At 48.4% G+C, this 14711-nt stretch overlaps 1 protein-coding gene across 2 annotated transcripts in view; it reads right to left on the reverse strand.

Moving 5' to 3' along the window:
• Polr1a (RNA polymerase I subunit A) overlaps positions 1–14711 on the reverse strand; it is a 95925-nt gene that overhangs the window by 23683 nt on the left and 57531 nt on the right. For both annotated transcript variants that reach the window (XR_780520.3, XM_010625676.3), the window contains exons 19-27: positions 14293–14391; positions 12553–12705; positions 11058–11140; positions 8591–8756; positions 7200–7421; positions 6169–6383; positions 4417–4584; positions 3446–3581; positions 2832–2989 (exon numbers count right to left, since the gene is read on the reverse strand). Coding sequence is in view for 1 of the 2 variants with exons in the window: in XM_010625676.3 (XP_010623978.1) it covers positions 2832–2989; positions 3446–3581; positions 4417–4584; positions 6169–6383; positions 7200–7421; positions 8591–8756; positions 11058–11140; positions 12553–12705; positions 14293–14391 (1400 nt within the window). In the remaining variant the exon portion in view is untranslated. The remainder of the gene's footprint in view (positions 1–2831; positions 2990–3445; positions 3582–4416; positions 4585–6168; positions 6384–7199; positions 7422–8590; positions 8757–11057; positions 11141–12552; positions 12706–14292; positions 14392–14711) is intronic.

The following is a 14711-nucleotide window of genomic DNA, read 5'->3' on the forward strand; positions in this document are numbered from 1 at the left end:
TCATATATTGGTTAAAAAAACTAAGATGGGAGAAGAAAACCAGTAACCTTTCAAAACTGATCTTTACCAGATTATCAGAACTAGACTGAATTTCACTGTATTTTTACTCAAAGTGCTCTCAATAACAAATTACCAAGATGTTTTAAAAGTAAAGATTTATAGCCGGGCGTGGTGGCACACGCCTGTAATCCCAGCACTCGGGAGGCTGAGGCAGGAGGTTCGCTGTGAGTTCAAGACCAACCTGGGCTACACAGTGAGTCCTAGGGCAGTCTGAACTACATAGTGAGACCCTGTCTCAAAAAGCCAAAAGAAAAAAAAAAAAGTAAAGATTTATAATATGAAGTCTGAATAATGGCACTACAAAAACAAGACTGAGACAAAGCCTCCAAAAATATTGTAGTTTTACCTTGGATACACCATAGTCTGTTATAAAAATAGATCATACACACAAAGGTATAAAGAACATTAAGTTGTCACCTGAAGGCAGCAGTCCTTTTAAAGGGACATCCCTGGCGATCCAATGAGTAGTAGAATTTACGTTTATTAAGCTCACGACAGTGCTTGAAAAATGTGATGTCTTATTCAGTAGTCTTCCTCGACTACAATTTCCTCATGTTCCCCACCTTGGCCATCTCTACTTGCCATGAAGGTTCCTCTCTGCTCATAAATTAAAGTTTCCCAAATTGCTAAGGCAGCTTTAATGCTTATATATCACCACCTACAGAAGCAAGCACCTTTGTCTCTTTTCTTTTTTGCTCCACTTTATGTTTAAAAAAAAAAGGTCGTCTCATGATCCCACAACTGGGAAAGAAGGGAGAGAAGGGAAGCGGAGAAAGAGGGTGGTGGGAGAACAGGAAGAAGGGAAAGAAAGGGGATGGAGGAGAAATTGCTTCAGGGAGGAAGGGGGGTGGCTCTTCTGAAAGCACAGCCTACCCATTTAGATTTCCTGTGGATACGCAGAGGACTTCATATGGCTGTATAACTGCTGGGCCAACAAAGGGACTCTAACCTCAGCCCAGTTCAGAGTCTGCTTCTTTTATCTTTGCCCAAGATCTCAGGGCCCTTCTGCTGGAGTCACTAGACTACCTCCACCCAAGTGCCTGACGTGGCTTTGTTTCCTACAGCTGCTCAAGGGCAAGAGGAAAACACAACTAGGCGGTCAAGCAGTGCTTCACTGCTGGGAACAAGCCAGGGCTTTCACTTACCAGGAAGGAAATTTTAAAAAGTGACTTATTTTCTATTCCATGAGGTAATGTCAGCAGAGATGTCTGAGCACGGCCCAGCATAAGCCTCATGAAGACCTACCAGGCCGGTGCTTCAGGTGCAGAGAAATGAGGCAGACCACAGACTCCAGCCCTCTCCATCATTCTCAAGAGGCCGTGCGATTCTAATTCCCACTTCTCAGAAGAGGATGCTGGGCCAGCACCAACATCTGCCACACTTGGGAATCCCTCTCTAATTAACAAGCTGGCGGGCTGGCGCACACGCTGCTCTTCCGTCACTCTGCCCAGCAACCCAGAGCAGGTGGAGGACTGCCCGATGGAACAAACCTAGGCAGGTGCCGACACAGGTATTCCCATGGCTCAGCTAGCAATCTTACCCAGGGCCTGTGTCACCCGGGGCAGGATGTGCCTGGCAAGTGACCCATATCCAAAGGGCTGAGTTCAGGTCAAGGTATCATCCTAATGCCACCTGTATAGAGGGAGGAGTAGAGGGTGAAGGGCAGAAGGCAGGAGAGACGCCCTCTCCTGGCCCCTGCTGCCTCAGTGACATGTTCCTGTGGGATGATGGAGGGCAGGGAGCTTTCTCCTCTGTGCTGTTCTCCACATCCATGCAGCTCTGAGAAGACCTGGAAACTGGTTTGGGTCAGAGGCAGTGCTCAGCGGCCTAAGGTTGAATCCCATCAACAGATGGCATCTATTTTGCTTACCAGGCTTTTAAAAGTATAGAACTGGTTGCTGGTATTTAAAGGTTAAAAGACTTCTTTTTAAAATTAAGAGCAAAAACATACATCTAGATAACCAAAGAAAGAAAAAAATATTAAAAAACGAAATATCAGGACATCTTGCTGTCCTGGCCCATGTTTCGGCAGTGACAATCAACCCCAAGACAGGTTCCACCTCTGGAGTGTTCCCAGGGGGCTCTCCACCTACTTTACAGGCTCTGTTACCTGCTGGGGTCTGCAGCAGGTGAGGTAAAAGTGCTTTATTGGCTCCTTTCCACTTATTCCAATCCCAAAGAGCCCATCTTCCTAATCCTGTGCACTCAGCAATATGGCCTGAACTTTTTAAATATCCAACTATAACTTGAGAGAAAAAAGGAAGTCCATTCTCCCCACCAGACAAGAACTAGAATTTCTCTGGTCCTCTGTAAAGAGCTGGAGGAAACCCTGGTTAAAGAACTGGGTTTAAAAGCAGTATGTCATTGGCTTACTGCCCATTATTAGAAGACTATAAACCTCATGCTGCCCAGAATCACATCAAACATTAACAACTTGGGATGGTCTGATTCACAGAGGCACCACTGCAATGAGGCTCTTTACTTTTACACATACTTTCATGTCTGAACACTGCAAACTCGAGATGGCAATAAACTCAACACATCAATCAAAAAGAGGAACTGGGTTCAGGGAGTGATGTGTGGCCCACGAGGTCATATCCACAAACAAGACTAGTGGTGAGGTTTTCTCATTAGGTTGTGGAGCCTGCTGTTTTCTGAAATGCCTCCCTTATAGGAATCACTGGACAAGTGCACCCAGTCTCCAGGTACCCCGTGACCAGCAGTGTGCTGTGTGAGTCAAGGTCAATAATAAACATGGCTCACATCCTGACCTTGTTTCCATGAAGTGCAGGATGTCCTCGGGCCTCAGGCACTTCTCCTGCTGGTAATATGCATGTGGCAGGAAGTGAAACCGTAGCTGGTACACCCGGAATTTGTTCTGCTTTTCCCCCATACAGAAGGACTCCTCAACATCAACTTTCTGCAACACCTAGAATCAGACAGACAAGGAAAACTTGGTTTGTCCAAGTCCCAGTAAATGCACAAGTGAATTACAGGAAATTAAGAGCTTGAGAAGGCAGCAGCTGGGGCCCAAACACCAAAGAAACTCTAGTGCGCTCTGCTGGCAGGACTCTTCAGGGGACATGGGAGGCAGCTGGAAATCTCCAAACAGTGGCCAAAGCTTGGGAGGAGTGGGATTCTGTGGATCTGGTAAGCTAGCCCAGGAAGCACTCACTGCAATTTTTAGGCACAAAAGGATGTTGTAGAACTAATGATTATCTTAAAAAATTTCTAGATCCATCTCTGCTCAGCCCTGGGCAAAGAAAACTTCTCTTTTCCTTTGGGAACCTAAGCTGAAGGTCTGAGTAGTCAGTAAAACCTATTGTACACCAATGGGAGGACACAGGTTCACCCTCTCCACAGCAGGCAGCCTTGGGTGAGTTACCTCCCCGAGGCATACTCTGGTGAGCTGCTTCTTCAGGCTCTTCACTCTCTTCAGGGCCTTCTTGGTGTTGAGCACGGGCACACTCATCATAGGCGTCTTGATGTTCGCACTGGCCACCATGAGGATCTCCCTCAATCTGCCCCAGGGTAAGAGCATGTCAGATCACGAGGTGACCAGATCCTTATTTGTATGAAACCTCTTCTAAATGTCAAAGCTCTTCTGAGATGAGAGGGGCCGTGGGATATTGTAGACAAATGTGCTGGATCAGAGTCCTAGCTCTGGCTCCATCAGTGAGGGACTCTACAGTCAAGACTCCTCCCTGGAGTGCCAACTCAACTCACAGCTGTGTCTGATTCCTGGGCCTTGCACATAGTAGGTGCTTACTGAATGAGATGCATGTGCAGTGCTTCTACTGGGCCTCACCCTGAAGCTCATCAGCCCTTCAGCTGCCTGCCTGTGGGTCTGGCCTCCTGCATTCCATGGAAGGAACCAAGATTGGAAGTCGAGGAAGCCATCCACAGTCCATCTGCTAGCAAGGGACAGGACAGAGGAACAAATGCTGTGGGTCTGAGCCCACACTCTTTCCCCGGAGTCACTGGACTAGTGTACATACATGCACCTGAAAGGCCAGGGCCACAGGGTGGCATTCTATGTGAAAGGTGCTCCTGGAGCTGGGCAACCAAGTGGCCGTGTGGGGGGCTTGTTCGCAATGTTTCTGGGGGGTGTAGTCTCACAAGCATTCCTGCTAACTCTGATGCAGGAGTTGGCAGAGGGGTAAATGGAAGTCCTAAAAGGCCTGGGCATTGATCTGGCCACAGAAATCAGTCAGCTCAGGAAATTCCAACCCTACTACCCACTTTGATGACCCAGTCTCTCTTGCCCACAGGGTAATCCTCATTAATGACTCCCTGCCCCCAAATGGGCAGAGCAGAACCCCCACTTCCCAACTTTGTTTAACCTTGCAGCCCCACCTTGGAATGCCCAGGGTGACGTTCATCTCGCCTCTGCCTGCAAAGTGGAAGGTGTTCAGGGTCATCTGTGTGGAGGGCTCCCCAATGCTCTGGGCAGCCAGCAGGCCCACAGCCTCGCCTGGGTCGCACAGTGAGCGCTGCCACTTCAGCTGCAGCAGGGTTCGCAGTCTGGAAATGGCAAGAGGCAGTGGGGGGGTCAAGAGCAGTACTAACCAGACTGCCCGCCGTGCGCACCTGAAACTAGAAACCAGAACCGTCTGGCCTTCCCGAGCTTGTTTTCCTAGGCAGATGGTCCCTCTAATCTTTAGGTTCTTACTAAAGATCCTGCAATCCTAAAATACACAGGACAGACACCAGCCAGGCACGGGAGTGCTGAGCTTTCACACTTGCACTGTTCACACATGCCCCCAGTGTCATGTATCCACCCTGGGCCAGTTCCTACAGGCCCGAAGCAGTGTTTCTGGGCTCATTATTCACATTTTCCTTTGTTCACCTTACACCCCAATCCCAAGCTATGACAGTGTGGAGAGGGCTTAAACCTTTAAATGTAAGTATTAGAGGTTCAGGTTCACTAAACAGTGAAGGACACAGTAAAGTACCTAGTAAATAACTTCACTGGTACAAGTGGCTGCAGACCACACAAAAGTACCCATGCTGCCCAACTCTGCAATGCACTAACCACTCTTTCTACAACAGCAGGCCCTTTGGGAAGAGGCACCGGGAATAGTGCTACCTGGCGCATGGAACTAGGAAGGGGCTCAACAAAGGCAGATGTGTGTGAATGTGAACGATGATGTAGAGGAAGGGCAGCATCACAAAGCTGTAATTCTCTCCAAGTTCTAGGTCCTTTTGAAAATAAATGCAACCTCCTGAGCTGCAGTGGTGCAGTGGGGGAGGGGTGGGAGAGTCAGGATCTTGCTCTTCCAGGGAAAGCCCAGCTGGCAGCTAGACAAGCTGGCTGGGAATCTCTGAGGTCTGGCTGGAGAAAGCATGTGAAAGGAAAGAGAAACCTGGCCTCCTCCAGTTCCTCCACTCAGGGCTGTGTCTGCTCAAGTGACTCCACTGCCTCGCATCACCCAGCTCTCAGTCCTACCCCAGGACCCTTTATGCACTTGGCCTGGCGTCACCAGGGCCAGAACAAGGGGCCACACTAGGGCAGGTGGTCTCTAGATCTTCAGCTTTGCAGGCTTAGTGATCTGTGTGGGACAGACCCAGGACTGAATGTGAGCAGCATCCTGAATGGCTCTTGTGATAGTGTGGCATACTGTGCAGGCTCAAGGGAGACAGGAAGGGGAGGAGGAAGGAAGGAGCAGGGAGGTGGGAGGGGGAGAGGGAACAGAATGGTCCAAGCTGAGGCCTCCACATGGGCCTTCCTCCTTCAGCTTGGAAACCCAAAGTTCTAAGGGTCATCACAGTCATCAGCTCCAAGCTCTTGTGAAAAGCAGAGAGGTGATGTCCTGAGACAGAGGTGACTTGACCTGGGTCAGAGTTGGCAGCAGTTCAATGGTGAGCATATTGATTCTCTGACTCATTCTGCCATGGCCACCACACCAAACACAAGAGAGGCCGTTTCTGCAAGCCTTTGTTCCAGCAGAGGCTCTTCTGGATCTTGGCTCAAATGAGAAGCATGCCCTACTCCTGCTTACTTCCTCTGGTCTGATGTAGAGCCCTCAGGGCCTGCAAGGTGCCCCTTGCTGTCTCACATCCCTCCCTTCTTCTTGAGTTTCATTCTCACACACTTAACGTCATCACCTGTCAAGAGAAAGCTCTGATTTCTCATAACTCTTCTCTGCTTGGGCTGCCAAATCCTGGCTGTAGTCATCAACCTTTTTTTCAAATGTTTCTGACACAGATGCTAAGTAGATGTCTGGACGCCAGACAGACAGACTGGGGTCAGGACAAGGGGCTGCTTTCTTCTGGTATTTCCACCGGCTCTGTTCATCCAACTCATACCACATCTGCAACATCTGAACAAAGGGCAGAAGAGGTCTTAGCTACATGAGAGAGGATCAGAAATGGGCTTCTACTCCTGGGACACCTAGTGGCCTGAGGCTCAATGGCATCAGTTCCAGATGAGATCATGGAGCAAAGTAAGACAGAAGCCTGAGTGTGATGAGAAAAAGAACTCTGCCATTAAAATGGGAAGCTGAATATGGCCCCCAGGCACCCCACTCCTCCCAGGCTCCCTTGACTCCTCACCCTGGCTTGCTCGAGCACAGCTAGGGTGACCTCATAACTGACTGTCCAACTGGACTCTTCTGGAGTCAAATAGGTTGAGTGTTAATGATGATGCTAGGACAAGAGGAAAAGCCACACCTGTCCTAGACCAACCAGGACAGTGAGGTGAATGTGCTATAGTCCTCAGATGCAGGCTCCTCCATAGGCTCTGTGCCCCACTGCTTCCAAGAGCTCCTGTCTTCTAGCTCCCAGCTGTGTCTGGCTAACAGGAGCTGCCAGCAGCACAGTGAAGGCAAGAGAGTGGCACTGGGCTTTATCCTGACCTCTCTATGGGTCTCTATTTAGTGCTCTGCCCACAGGCACCCTGTCCAATTTTGGTGATTATTCTCATTTCTTCATGCCTGGGGTGGTGAGGAACCCAAAAGTCACCAAACCCAGTAACTCCCCCAGACCCTACACATGCCCGGAAAGTCCCCTCCCAGCATTCCTATTTGAGTGCCATTTGTGTTCTGACTGATTTTACAATCATACTTTCTATGAGGGAATTCCTCATCCTTATCCAACTAAGGCTTGAACGCACTGGGGACACAGCCTCCCCATGTCACCTGCTGAGCCTCTGGGCTTCGGCCATTCTGGTTCTTGCCCTCGAGGTTCAGAGCTCTCACTGCTGTCTGAATCTTCTGGGAATAACTCAGGAAGGCACCTCTCCTCAGCAGGGCACTGGAATGCTTGCTGTGCCATTTTTTGATGGCTCTGAAGTGGCGGAGAGCTTTCTGGGATTCTCCTCTGGACAGAACTTCATGGAGATGCTTGGATTTCACTATTACCTAAACAAACCAACCACACACAAGATAAGAGATGAGGGTGTGACAGAAAAGCCATGCCACACATCACAGGACCTAGGGGACATATGAGGAACTCTCATGAAGCCTCACACAGGGACCGAGCACCCACTGCTGATCAGGGCCCTTATGTGCAAACCCGGCCTGGGGGCTGTTGGCCTCAGAGCCAAAGCAGTCATAGGGAGAGGCACAGTAGCACACTCAGAGTCCCCCCAGGAACAGAGGGTGTTCTGGGAAGAAAGGAAGAGGATGGCTTTAGTGCTGAGCCAAGTGCCAGGAAACAAAGGATCCTTGATTCTGCCATCAGCTAGGTGACCTTGAACAGGTTTAGTTTCCCAGTACAGTAAGTCCCCAACTTACGAACATTAGAGTTGTGAACTTTCACAGATAAGGACAGACCTTGCATTACGAACATTTATAGATATGAATAAATTGAGGAAATAGCTCATGTCTACCTTACCACTTTGAGTAAAAGTAAAAGTAAAAGTAGTTTAATTACAGTATTTTTGTGGATGTGCTAGGTTTTTTTATGCTCTACATTGTATTTGTGTCAAAGGTATGTAAGACTCACTTTGTTGGACTTACAAATGATTCTGACTGATAAACACTCTCCCAGAACAGAAATCGTTCTTATGCTGGGGACTTACTGTATGTATACTGGGGTGACTGCTCAGTCAACAGTGATGGTCGTTACCAGGGTTGTAGGGCAGTGTGAAAATCAGTGTGTGTGTCAGGTGGGCCTGTGTTCAAATGCTGAGTCTCACCACCTGTCTACTTTAGCTCTGACCCTCAGGTGCCTCAACCATAAATTGGGCAGAGTGCTGCCAACTTCCCTAGTTGTGGTGAGGACGATCCCAGATGGTATTCAATGTGTTTTCTAGCTTAGGGCCTGGCACAGAGCAAGCATCCCTAAAAGAGGCTGTTACTCAAGGTGTGCCCATGTTCTGCCACCAATGAATGTGATCTAAACAGAGAGAGGCTCTGGAAAACACAATTGTTTCAGGGCCTTAGTATACAGGCCTATTCAGGTGCTGTATAAACCCTTCCCTCTTGACTTTGTGATGGCTACTGGACAGGGTAGCAGAGCTCAGGATGCTGGGTTCTCCAGCCGCACATGGAAGGCCCCAACCCCCAGGGCCCAGAGCTGGCACCACCTCATAGTTGCTTGCCAGGAAGGGGAACTGCTTAGGCTGCAGGAACGGTGTCTTGGGGATGTCCAGGCCATCCTCCCCATACAGGAATTGTACCACGCTGCCATCACTGTCGCGGACTGTCAGATCATACTGGACGACCAGTCCCTCCAGATGCTTGATAATGCACCTGTAAGAAGACCAAGAGCTCAGTCCCTGCCAGGTGTACCTCCAGTGGGCAAATATGCAGGGGAAGGACAGGGGACTCTGTTCTGTAGCCATATATGTCTCTAACACATGCCAGCTCCAGTGTCCCAGGCTCCAGCATCCCTTAGTCAGGGGCTGCATTTCCTGATGGCTTTCTAGAAGGAGGTGCCACAGCATTATAGCTGAGAGGCTTGGTTTCCACTGCCAGAACTGGCTCCCACCTAGCCCAGCTGCTGGGGCTACGGTCTGGTCCTTTGCCCACTTGCTCCACAGAGCTCCCCAGGGACCAGTATCCTTAGAGCCAGAGGGTAGGAGAGGCAGGGGAGCTGGCAAGGATTCTGGAATGTGATTGCCAGGGATACTAAAGGGTATCCAGAACTAAATGCTGATGCAACATCCCTAAAGTGGTGGCCTTTGTCCTCCATCTTCCTGTTTGGCTTACTCTCTTAACTCACCTGCACTGTGGCTTGGTCCTGGTCTTTGCTTACCCTCTGGCCACTCTGACTTAATTTTCCTTCTGTCACCCTGGGAGGCTTCTGGGAGCCCAGTTCCTTTCTCCTGAAACCCACCCTGAGCTCTAAGGACAGTGTTAGTCACCACAGTGCTCATGGTACACAGCCCAGAGCCTGGCCAGGGTGGTGCCAAACACTCATCCTGTTTTGCTGCATAGGCTGATATGTCAGTCCTTGGCCCTTTCTCTATGGACCTCACAGGACTCCAACAACTGCCCCTCATGACCAAGACTCCAGATCTCTCTGAGCTTCAGGCCTCATCTTAAGGGTCCACTCATGTTCTCACTTAAATACCCTGCTGCTATTACCTCACGTCCACCCATACCTCCTCTCTGCCCCACAGCGTTCTCCTTCCGGCCAACTGTGCCATGCTGCCACTCAGGCCTGAACCCCATGCCTTCCCTACACCTGCTTCTTCCTTTCTTTCCACTGCCTTCCACCTCCAGCCTGGGTCTCCCCAACCCAGGCTATCTAAGGTCCTGCACTGTACTTGCCCCACTCAAGAGCCTTCACCTGCTTCCTGCTGGAGATGCAGCCTGCAAATGCCTGTGCCCAAAGGCTGCTGCTCTTCTGTTTCAGACAGGAACCCCAACACCTTCCTTCACCTCCCCCTATTTTCAATGGGCCTTGCAGCCTCCTGCCCAACATATGGAGTCTCTACCCCTACTTATTTGGTCATCTGTTTACTAGCATTTTTCTATACTACACATGTATTTTTGAAAATTTAGGAGGAATGGAGGCATAACCTCTGCTCACATAAGTAAATGGAACATGTGACCCAAACCCCTGGGAACAAGGAGAGCTGGGCCTGGCTGCACTGAGTGTAAGGCCCTGCTGGGTAATGGCAGCTCCACAGACAGGCTTCAACAGGCCACCCAGGTGTGTCTCTACATCAACCCCACTCTTCCTCTTCCTACCCCAATGCCATGGATTGCAGGTATGGGAGTCAAGGGAGAAGGGACCAGAGCACGGCATGCATGTTTGGGAAATCTGAGCTCAGAAACAGAAGGACAGAGCTAAGAACAGATAGGCAGAACTTCAGGATGGAGAAATGTAGTTAGCAGAGTTCCCTGAGGATACAACTTAAAGCCAGGCCTGAGATAATTTATTTTCAACATCTCCTCCATTTCCTATCCTTTCTACCAGAGTGGGTTGTGTGGGCTCAGGATGAGCTATGACAAAATGTCCTCTAAACCAACCTTCTACACTGCACCAGAGGAGAGAGACTAGAATGCAGGGATCTGCTGCCTCATCCTACTGGGCTCCCTGGAGTCAGGCCTTGTTTAGGTTTAAGCTTTGGTCCTCCCTGCCCAGATCAAGACCAGTTATACGGCTGCTTCTTCTTTTCCTAACGATAAGGAGAGAAATAAGCAGGTTTGGGCCGGGAAGGGGAGCCCCAAAATGACACCTGTAACTGAGGGGACATCAATCACAGACTCACAGGCAAGGACTCTGGAATCCTCTGCACTGCCCTGGGCCACTAAGCCTCTCAGATGAGGACAAGGTTGCCACTGCCTGAGACCTCCCCTACGTCTGAGGCCCCTGAGGGGGTGGAAGCACTGCAAAAGGCAGGGTTTACACAAAAGCCACTAAGCACATGCTCTACCAGTTCAGTGGAAGGGGAAGAATACCTGCCTGCTGTTTTCTGCATCAGGCCACACACGAAGGAATTTATAAAGTTTTTATCAGTTAAGATTCTTCAGTGAAAGATGACAGGTACAGGGCCCTGGAACAATGACTACATCTTAACAGGGACACAATGGTGCTTTTACCTTTGGAGGTAGCCGGAGCGACTGGTTTTCACAGCAGTGTCCACCAGCCCTTCTCGCCCTGCCATACAGTGAAAGAAGAACTCCTGTGGAAGAAAGGGACCCAGGTCCCAAAAGTGACAATGAGTACTCTGCCCTTCCTGGAGAGCCATGCAGACTGACACCCTCAGCAGCTTCTCCTGACCAGATGGCCCACTCCTTCCCTTGATCTCCTGAGCCCTTGGCTATAAAGGCACTAATGGCCCCCAGTGCCGTCTGCTGCACTCCCCTGCAGTTTTGTCTTTCCTCGCCTGAAGATAGAGTGGATCAGAAGCAACATCTCCTGTCCACAGAAGTCAAATGTCCTTTGTATCCATTTGTACCTCCTCAGAGCCATGCCCTATGCCTTCTTTCCAAAGAGAAACAGTTATTGGTGCCTCTCTACTGTCTGGTTCAGCCTCTGTATCTGCATTCTGCTTCCAACAAGTGAGCAGACCTAGGTGGTATTTTCTAAACTTTTTTAGTGCAACCCACAGTGACGATACATCTATAAAAGTAATCAGCAAATGCAGACATATATACACACAAGCTTATAAAGACATAAAATTCAAACTAAAACCTTATGGTGGGCCAGGGATTTAGTTCAGTGGCACTGCACTTGTCTGGCAAGCACAAGGTCCTGAGTTCAATCCCTAGTACTGCAAAAAAACCTTAGGGCACTAGCCCACTAGTAGAAGGGATAAGCTCTGAGGTTTTCTTTATCTCTCCATTCTGTTGTTATATAAAGGAATGCTGGTCCCAATCCACTCCTATGACTTCTTGACCCACTGACGGGTCAGTCAGAAATTGAGAAATTCTGGTCTGCACCAATGCTTCACCCTCCCATGCCAGAGACCAGGGATGACTTCTACAGAGTCTGTGTAGAGTGGAGGGAGGAGCTGTGGGTCAGTCAGTGGCCTTGGAATAATTTATGATCTGGACTTAGTCGCCCGAGCATAGTCAACCCTTTAGACATGCACCACACCAAGGAACGAAAGGCACCAACATCCAAAAAGCCATTGCTGAGTGAGAGGAGAAAGCCTCCTCCTAGGGGAAAGGGAGTCACGGGAGCAACGTGGGGGTCGGGGAGTTTGTAAACAAATCTCCATGATGCTCCTCTTGGCAGCATAAGCAGCCTGGGGAGTGATACTCCCTTTCCTAGTCGCTTCAAATGAACCTAACCAGATTTAGAGAGGTCACATGGCAGATAAAGGCAGGGCCAAGACTGGTCCTACTCATTTTCTCATTTATCAGTACACTGAGTGCCTGCTATGCGTCAGCACATATGCTCTGGCACGAAACTGGTAAACATCACATGGTTGGGTCTTCATGGGAACAAGGGTCTGGCTGCAAATGGCTTGGCATTTATCACTCAACTGTTCTTATCTCACAGTTATTGTTGCTGGTCATAAGTCACTCACCATTGAGCCTAGAAATGAGAAATGAAAACAGTCAAATGGAAATACCAAAATACACATACAGGAGGCTTAATGCCAGTGAGAAACCTTCCAGTGACGAAGCCACCAGCTCTAGGGGTGAATTCATAAGCCTCAAAGCAGGGCAGTGACTTGCCAGATGCCATTAGTGGGGGTCTCCGACCTTCCAGTTCAATCTGGCCCAGTAGGCACGAGATCTGGTGAAAGGAAACACAAATGAAACAAGATGCATGTGCACGTTAAAAACAACTAAACCCCCCAAAACTTTTGTCCTATCAAGGAAGGAACAGCCTGGCTCTTCAAAAAAAAAGCCACATGGAAACCAAATTCTAGGCCAAACTAGACTTTAAATAAACTAGGGAAGCTTGCATTTCAAGAAAAAGTAACTGTGTTACTCATCTGGATTTTTTTTTTTTTTTTTTGGGTACCAGGGATCAAACCTTCCATGGCACTGATCTGGATTTTCACTTTGGGGTCAGCTGAAAATGAGCTGTGCTCGGAAAATAAGCCATGTCCCTGAACATCACGTTATAAACCTGAAAGACACTTGAGGGCCCTCACAAGGAAATGGGAGGGTCACAAGAAAAAGTAACTCACTGTGGTTGTTACATTCTAGAGCTAAAAGGGAACTCAAACTATGAGCTACTTGCTTAGCAAACTGTCTATGAAAACTCTTGGGGTGGGGAAGTGGGGGCAATGTGTCTAGATTTTCCTTGCATCAGGGGACTTCCTGAGGGCCTCCAGGCTTTTAAACAATAGGGTAGTTCTTACAATCCTCTAAAGGTCATACAGAATGAAAAACAAAACAGGTGTTAAGATTTGTGAAAAGCCCTCCATAGCACTGTGGAAGTTGGTTTTTTTTTTTTTTTTTTTTGGGTACCAGGGATCAAACCTTCCATGGCACTGATCTGGATTTTCACTTTGGGGTCAGCTGAAAATGAGCTGTGCTCGGAAAATAAGCCATGTCCCTGAACATCACGTTATAAACCTGAAAGACACTTGAGGGCCCTCACAAGGAAATGGGAGGGTCACAAGAAAAAGTAACTCACTGTGGTTGTTACATTCTAGAGCTAAAAGGGAACTCAAACTATGAGCTACTTGCTTAGCAAACTGTCTATGAAAACTCTTGGGGTGGGGAAGTGGGGGCAATGTGTCTAGATTTTCCTTGCATCAGGGGACTTCCTGAGGGCCTCCAGGCTTTTAAACAATAGGGTAGTTCTTACAATCCTCTAAAGGTCATACAGAATGAAAAACAAAACAGGTGTTAAGATTTGTGAAAAGCCCTCCATAGCACTGTGGAAGTCTGAAATGATAATGGATTACAAAAGGAGAAGTAATCTCTAGGACCAAACCCTTACAATGTGGTATTAGGGGAAAAAGTAGACTATGAAAAACTGAAAGATGAGCTGAGATGTTAAACACACAGCCTGCATTTATAACTTGAATACATGTGATACAATAAAACAACAGTTATGCATATTCTAATGTACACCTACTTCTATCTTGAACATTGACATGTTAACGGTGGGTAGTGCTGTAGTGATTTATACGCTTTTAGGATTTTTAGTACTTGTCACATTATATACAGAATGAACATCTTTTTTTTTGAGGGGGGGTACCGGGGATTGATCTGGTCCTTGTGCTTGCAAGGCAGGCAGCGGAACCACTGAGCTAAATCCCCGGCCCCAAATGCACATCTTTTTAAAATCAGAACTGAACCCGAAAACTGTCTCCTGCCAATATTCCACCCTCTGGCAAATCAGCCAAACCACTTGTGCTCACACCTGCATTGTGTTCACAGTTGAACCTTTAGCTCCCGACTGGACCATCATCTGCAGGTTGTTCTCTGGGAATTGTCTGTGCAGGCCCAAAGGCATGCATGCCTGCAGATAAAAATCAACAAAATGGTCAATGACTTCACTCTTTTACAAATTCCAGGTTCAGAAGGTAAATCCAGAATGAAGATGCAATAAAGTAAGAATATGCACCCAGAGATGAGGGCTAAATTCCATTCAAGGTAAAGGAAAACCTCAGTTGGCACCAGTTCTTTTGCTAGAACCCACAGAAGTCAAATGGGTGCTCACACCATGTCAGGAGCCTCAGGTTCCATTCTTTGCCTAAACTGCGGCAAAAAGTAAGATGGAAAAGGAAAAAGTGGGGAGGTGGCAGCTGACATATGTAGTCTGTGATTCTAGACAGAAGC

Source organism: Fukomys damarensis, unplaced genomic scaffold (genome assembly GCF_012274545.1).
Source record: "Fukomys damarensis isolate Sample0158 unplaced genomic scaffold, DMR_v1.0_HiC HiC_scaffold_2, whole genome shotgun sequence".
NCBI lineage: Eukaryota > Metazoa > Chordata > Mammalia > Rodentia > Bathyergidae > Fukomys > Fukomys damarensis.